Source organism: Juglans regia, chromosome 15 (genome assembly GCF_001411555.2).
Source record: "Juglans regia cultivar Chandler chromosome 15, Walnut 2.0, whole genome shotgun sequence".
NCBI classification, from domain to species: domain Eukaryota; kingdom Viridiplantae; phylum Streptophyta; class Magnoliopsida; order Fagales; family Juglandaceae; genus Juglans; species Juglans regia.
Window position 1 is genome coordinate 16,438,405 of NC_049915.1, and position 7,532 is coordinate 16,445,936.

A 7,532-nucleotide genomic window follows, 5' to 3' on the forward strand; every position below is an offset into this window, starting at 1 on the left:
GTTAACATAATTTTGTTTAAAGAAACACAATCTAAAAAGTTCATATATGTATATATATAAGAATTTATTATGTGTTAATCAATATTCACTCTTACATCTCATAGTTATAATTTTTTTATAAAACATAGAAATATTTTTCATAAAATATAAAATATTAAAAATAATAAATATATAATTTTTTTAATAAAACATAAAATAATAAATAATAACCGATAAAAAAAATTAGAGATTTGCTGGGCATCAGCCCATATCCGCTGCACACCTCGCATAATTTTTTTTTTTTTTTTTACACTCAATACATTAAGGTTGTTTTTAGATGTTGAAGTAAGTTGAGTTGAGATGATAAAATATTGTTAGAATATTATTTTTTAATATTATTATTATTTTGAAATTTAAAAAAGTTAAATTTTTATTATATTTTATATTAAAATTTAAAAAAATTATAATAATAAATTAATATAAATTAAAAAATATTTGATAACCAAACGAAACTTAAGTGTGCAGCGGATACGGCTGATGCCAATATTTTTTCAAAAAATTTATATATACATAAAAGGAAGCCATGTCATCAGAGGCCCTCAGCGGTCGGATTAAACGTCAATCCAATCATAAGCATTTTGGTAAGAAAAGAGGACACTACTGTTCCCCATTTCCTCCCCCAATTCCCCATTCACAATCCCCACCTCAGCACTTCCTCTCTCTCTTTCTCTCTCTCTCGATCTCGAAAATCCCCCCTTTTCTCTCTTTTAGAATCAACTCCATCTCTCTCTCTCTCTCTGCATAATCCATGGACCCGACGCTACCGCTGCCGTTTCCTCAGCCGCCCAACGCCACACCCTCCTTTTCCGACCCCACAGCCATCCCCGCCGTAGTCCCCGCCACCACCGAAGCTCAGAACCACCTTGCTCATGCAGCCAACCCTACCCTTAACCCCAACCTTCCCCCTGCCGCCAATCCTGCCCCACCGCTCAACCATAGCCACCCGCCCTACGCCGAGGTACCTTTTTTTACTCTTTTTTACCAAGATTAATTTCTTTTTTGTGTGGTTTATTTAGTTATTCATCTGCTCTGTGGCTCTCAGATGATATACGCGGCGATTGCTGCTCTGAATGAGAGGAACGGGTCGAGCAAGAGAGCCATAGCCAAGTACATAGAGCAAGCCTACTCGGGCCTCCCGCCCAGTCACTCGGCCTTGTTGACTCACAACCTCAAGCGCTTGAAGAACACCGGTCACCTTGTCATGGTCAAGAAATCGTACAAGCTTCCTAGATCTGATGCTTCTTCTTCGGCTCCTCCAGCTCCTCCTCTTTCTGGGGCCCCAAAGAGCCCGGGCCGTGGTCGTGGCCGTCCTCCAAAGCCCAAGATTGCTCCCGGTCCCATTCTCGAGCCCAACGCGCAGCCCGTTCTTGTCGCTCTTGGGCTCGTGGACGATCCCAATGCTGAACCAGTAGCGGTCAAGCGTGGTCCTGGTCGTCCACGTAAAACTGGGCTGGTGGGCCAGGATGGTGGTCCTGCCAAGAGGGGTAGAGGCCGACCACCTGGGCCTAGAGTCGGAGTGAAGCCCAGGTTGATGAAGAAGACTCCAAAGCCCAAGTCTGTGACGGCAGTGTTGGGCCCTAATGGGCTCAAAAGAGGCCGCGGACGCCCACCCAAGTCCCAGCTCAAGACCATGGTTATTCCTTTCGCCCCGAACAATGTCCCAGCAGTAGCACCGGTGGTAAATATGCCGAGGCCTAGAGGTCGACCGAAGAAGGATGCAGCTGCACCAGTGTTACCGGTGTATGCTGCTGATGGTGTCGTTGGAAAGTTTTCCGGCGGACCGGCAAATGTTGGCAAGGTCCGGAAGCCGAAAAAGACAACTGGGAGGCCTGTTGGCCGGCCGAAGAAGGTAATTCCTGTTCTCTTCACTGTAGTTTTTGGTACATTTGGCATTTTATTGCGAGTGTTATTCCTTCCTCCGTGAATGGTGCGTGCTTGGGCTTTGTTCGGTGTTTCGATCCTTTATTTATATTGAAAAAAAGAAATTTGTAGTAAGAAAGGAAAAGCTATCCATATTGAATTCTGGATTATTTTAACTTCTTGTGTTGTGTATGTTGGAGAAGCAGAGTACTTTCCCTCTGCCTAACTGAGTGGGAGAGAAAATCCTAAGGCCAAGAGACATTGGTTTCTCTATATGCATCTTCAAAATCACATCTTTTAAATATTGATTTTGCATATCAAGAAAAAATTCTACATTGGATTATGCATCTTTGAATCAAATAATAATAAAATATTATTATTTTTAATTTTTTTTTCTTAAAATTATTATTTTTTATATATTTTACAATTAACACTATGGGCTCAAAAATACAAATTCCATATATCTAAATATTATCAATTTCATATATCAAAATGAATAATTTTATCAATAAATATTAATATGTACTAAAAAATACTTTGTATCATCAACTTAATGAAAATTTTATATATCAAAATCATCGTAATACAAATTCTACAAAGTTGATTTTAATGGGTAGGAGAGAGAAAAAACATTAAAAATAATGTTTGGAGAGTGAATAGTGCTTATTCAAACTTGAAAAACTATTCATAGCTATGTAAAAATTTAGAGATGCATAAGCTAATGTAGATGAATTTAAAGACATTATGTAAATATGAAGATGAAGATAAAGATGAATAAGCCATTGTTAGTGCTCTAACCCCGCTCATCACCCTTCACCTAAGACACCCCACCACCGCCATAGACAAGGCCGACAGACTCTGGCATCTCTATTGAGGGCACTTCCGACGTCAGTCCACCCTTTGACGACCTGGAATTTCTCAAATTTCTCGAAGACGTTGAGGAGATTTCTTGGAGGCATCGTCGACCATCGTACTTGTGCCTCCCCAACAAAGACAAGACCAACTGGCTCTGGCGACTCCTCTGAGGGCACTTCGACGTCGGTCCTCCCTCTGGCGACGAGATTCAGAATCGTCAAGGAGATCTCTAGGACCGTCGTTTGTCGGATCTATGCCTCCACCACCACAGACAATACCGTCAGGCTCAGGTCTGATTTTCTCAGGAAACCACTCCTTTGATTTCTCTTGCGCAAACCTACATCAGATCTGTATGTTTTTGGGAGATGATGCTAGTGATGTCGAAGTGAGAGGAAGTTTGATGTTTTAGGAGATGATGCTATGGTTTGGGACCATAGGATGATGACGCACGACGCGGATTAGTTTCAGATGGAAAGTGAGAGATGGTTGAAGGTGGAATAAAAAACTTTCATTTTTACGAAAGAGGGAGGAAATAGCTTTCGCATCTCTAAACGTAGTAAAAGGATAACTAAGTTCATGTGCCTATGTGGGACGGCAACTTCATGGGTTGGTAAAGGGATTGGGGGATTGTTTAGAACTCATCTGTCATGATGGATTCTTCAATGAGTTAAGGATGGGTAATTGAGTTCTCATCATTCAACATCATATTAAAGCAATGGGCAATTTTTTGCAACTTTCAGAATTCCGAAACGGGAGGAGAAAAAGTTTTATGAATTCCATTCGAAGCGTCACTGGGTCCAAAGGCACTGTTCTAAGCATGTAGACAGAGGGGAGTTCGTTGATGGAAAGACAGTGGGAAGGCCTTCCTCGATCAAAGGTGCCTTGTACGCCTCGGTGTTGTGGTCTCTGGCGGGTAGTCCTGTCGAGAATAGCTCCACGGTGGAAGGAATAGCTAAGATAGTCGTAGGAGACAAAGGCTGTCAGGTGAAATTTGAAGAAGTGGGGGGTAAGCACCATGTGGTGCAAGGTGGAATGGCTACCTCGGTCAAGTGTTTGAGTATGAGAGAAGTGGACGAGGTCTTGTGGGCTGTTAAAGCTCAATTGATGGGAGTCATGGAGTATTGAGAGATCTTATAATTAATTTGGACAAGGGGTTGGACCTGGTCATGGGTTTGGGTGGTAGGTTAAAAATGGACACGCAGTTTTTTTTGGGGGGGGGGGGGGGGGGGGGTAGATCCTACGGGTTTGAATGCCTCAAGTGCGTCGGCAAAGAGCACTTCGATGCCGTCACATATTGGGTCGTTGGACGTTGGCATCACTGTTGACACCAGTTTGTCGTCTGATTGCCCTCAGTCAATAGTTGCAATTGAGGTTGGTACCTTTTTTCATGGTTCACTTCTAGTTGAAGATAGGGGTCCTTCAAGGGTTTTGAGTACATTGAAAGAAACAGACAAGCTTCTTTTAGAAGATGAAAATGGGGTAACAGAAGGTAGTGCTTCCCTTACCTGTTATATGCCTCTTGAAGGGGTAGTAGGGTCTGACAAAGTGGCACAGAAAGGGTCATTGGGGGGTGGAACACCTATAAGCAATGTTCTCGTTGATGGAACGACAACACCTATGTTGAGGTGGAGGAATCTCTAATGGTGACAACAACAATGGACAACAACAATATAGTTGTTGAGGAGGTTCGGGATTTGAATGCAGGATATTGGGGGGACGAATTTACGGGTTTATCGTTGGTGCCTTGTGAGGAGGAACGTCTAAGGTCGGGAGAGTAGTTGAGAACTGTGTCTGGGGATAATGTTGTTCCCTTAGTTTCTCTTCCTTTGACAAACAACATAGCGGGTTCACCATCAGATTGGGTTCAGCATAAGGTTAACGAGATTTAGCATATTGTGGGGCTTTCATATGGAGGATGTAAAGACCAATTTAAAACACTACTCACTGTGATAGAGAGGGGCCATTCGCTTGAAACCAAATCAAGTTTTAAGAAAAGTAGGGAGTTAAAGCGTCTTTCTTGGGCAATTAACTACAACGCTGATGGAGGTAGCTTAAGTTGAGGGTAGACGAAAGGTAGGGTATTATAAAGACATCCTCGCAGAGAGAGTTTCAGGTGGAGTATGTATTAGTTTTACAAGGGTCGGGGTTGGGGAGGTGTATTCTATTCCAATTCGAGCTTGATGTATTTTGGATAGATTTCTCATTTTCATGGGCTTTTTGGGTCATTTGGGGCTAGCTAGTATGGGCTAGGTATTTTCTTGTATACGTCCAGTTTACTTGATTTTTCCTATTCATATATATAATTTTTTACTAAAAAAAAAGTGTATGTTAGAGAAATTGGAAATGATATAAACGGTTACTTCTCATTGAGGACCATGATATTGCACCTAGAAGAAACTGCAAAAAATCTTGGTTTGGATGGCTATAGCCTTCCATCTCATCTCATCTTGTTTCATCCCATCTTATCACAATATTTAAACACTACAAACATTTTCAATTTCAAATTAAACTTTTATTTTTTTCATTTAATCATTATCTAATAATTATAATTTTTTCAAACTTTCAAACAAAACACAAAAAACAATTGAATTTTTTCAAATTTCAAAACAAAAATTATATTAAAAAATTATATTCTAACGATATTTGAAATTTATAATATTTATAATAAATTTTTTCTCTTTCATTTTTCAAAACTTCATAAAACATCTCATCTCAAACTATTTTATTACTATTCACAAATAATTTTACCATTGTTCACAGATCATCTCATCTTATCTTACAATCCAAACGAGGTGTAAGTTGTCTATAAAAGTAATTTTTAGTTCAACAATTACTTCTTGCAAAGTTTGTGGAGAATGAAAGCTTCTAAGTGTTTAAAAGTAATTTTTGGTTCAACTATTACGCATTGTCAAGTATGTAGTTTGGAATAGGACTTGCAATTTCTTTATTTGGTTTTTTGGTCCCTGTTCAATTTCTTTATGTATCCTCACTTTGCCTTTACCATCTTTGAGAAAACAAAGAACGCAGCAGGATTGGCTATATCTGCAGTGCCCGACACACAACCAATCGCCTACGTAGATCTTAAGAGGAAACTTGAATATATAGTAAGTTCCTTTGTTTAGTTTTGGCTAGTTAAATCATCCTCATTGCTTCACTGATATTTTCATTTCAAATGAGCTGTATTTACTCCAATGAATAATTTTTTTTTTTTCCTTATCTTTGTAGCAATCTAAAGTGAGTGAAGCTGTTGCCGTGCTGAAGCGTCAGATAACTAACGAAAGCGCTGTGGCGGCAATCCAAGAGTTGGAAGGGCTTGCAGCAATGGACATTATTTCGGCACCATTACAAGTTGAAACCCAACAGCCGGAACAGCCGCCACCGCCACAACAGTTTCAACAGCTGCTGCATCCGCCAGAGCTGCCACAGCCACAACAGCCACAATGGCTGCCCCATCAGCAAGAGCTGCTACAGTCACACCTGCCTTTTGCTCCATAATTAGTAAGAATTTGTGCAAAAAAAAATGACCCTGTTTTCAGGGATCTAGAATGAGTCTGATTGTGAGGATCAATAAGTTGTCTTCTAAATGTGTTAACATAGCACTAGAGGGAAATGATCTGTAAAGGGAATAGTTAAGTAGAGAAACTAATTTGTCATTGATGGTAGAGATGGACCATGTTCATGAAGTTTGTTGTTTAATTAACTTTAATGCGACCATTAAGCTTATCATTTTTTTTCCTTTTCCCTTTTTCATCATCTTGTGTGCATGAAGAGTGCTACTATTCTAAGGCCTTTACACTACAGACTATTTAGATGGTATAATTTAATTTGTTAGGTTTAAATTTTTAAAATTTATCTCTAATCAAATTATTAGTGTAGAGGCCTTGAATAGAGTTATTGTGTGCAAAATCTGTCTGCGCGGCCATTTCATGCGTCAGATCTTCAGTTTTTGGCCTTATCATAGTGCTCCTCCAACTGTAATTGTTGGAGTGAAGTCAACGATGACAAGCAGCAGTCTGTTCAATGCACAAATTGTGGAGTTTGTGCTGGGTCTCCGGTCCACCCAGCTTTTGTTTAGCGACTCGTTTAGAGGTTCAGATTATAAGTTTATGAAAAAGTAAAATGATTTGTGAATAATAGTGAAATGATTTGAGTTATGTTTTATTGGATTTGAAAAAATAAAAAAGAAAAAATTAAATAAAAATATTGTTAGACTATAACTTTTTAATATTATTTTGTTTTGAGATTTGAAAAGTTCGAATTGTTTTTTGTATTTTATTTGGAAGTTTGAGAAATTTGTAGTGATTAAATAAAAATGTTAATATTTAAAATTGAAAATTATTTGTGTTTGAGTAATGTTTAGATAGGATGTAATTTTTTCATCTCATCGAGGCATTAATGGTTTTGCTTGCCTGGGAAAAGAAAGAAGCTGAGAGTGTACTGATAGTTAGTCAAATTGTGAGGCATTTTCATTTGTTTGCACTTGTGGGAGTAATCTTTCTGAAAAAATTCTACTAATTATCTTTATATCACATATTATGTATGATTTTTTAATTTTTCCCCTTATCAAATGTATGGTAAATGAATGATAAGTAGAAGAATTTAATTAGTTTAAGAAGAATAAAATAAAAGAAAAATTAAAAAAAATATATGGTATGCGAAAAAATCTCATATGTGATTTTATTTTGAAAATTTCTAGATATAAATCTCATATTCCTACATACCACTTAAAAATATGCGATTTTATTTTTTTACCATCATATTTTATATTTTATATTTCA

The 7,532-nt window shown here is 38.4% G+C and overlaps 1 protein-coding gene across 1 annotated transcript; it reads left to right on the forward strand.

The window, feature by feature from the left end:
- The first annotated feature begins 607 nt into the window (after positions 1 to 607).
- LOC108980968 (wiskott-Aldrich syndrome protein homolog 1-like) lies at positions 608 to 6,491 on the forward strand. Its single transcript, XM_018952038.2, has 4 exons — positions 608 to 997; positions 1,082 to 1,888; positions 5,775 to 5,858; positions 5,980 to 6,491. The coding sequence occupies exons 1-4, from the start codon at positions 788 to 790 to the stop codon at positions 6,247 to 6,249; spliced, it is 1,371 nt and encodes a 456-aa protein (XP_018807583.1). The 5' UTR covers positions 608 to 787; the 3' UTR covers positions 6,250 to 6,491.
- The last annotated feature ends 1,041 nt before the right edge of the window (positions 6,492 to 7,532 follow it).

What these genes read in the sequence shown, in the direction of transcription:
- LOC108980968 (XM_018952038.2), top strand. Translation starts at nt 788, where the DNA reads ATGGACCCGACGCTACCGCTGCCGTTTCCTCAGCCGCCCAACGCCACA. An exon ending in CTGTTGGCCGGCCGAAGAAG is followed by an intron (nt 1,889 to 5,774) that starts GTAATTCCTGTT and finishes GAGAAAACAAAG; the next exon opens with AACGCAGCAGGATTGGCTAT. An exon ending in AGAGGAAACTTGAATATATA is followed by an intron (nt 5,859 to 5,979) that starts GTAAGTTCCTTT and finishes TTATCTTTGTAG; the next exon opens with CAATCTAAAGTGAGTGAAGC.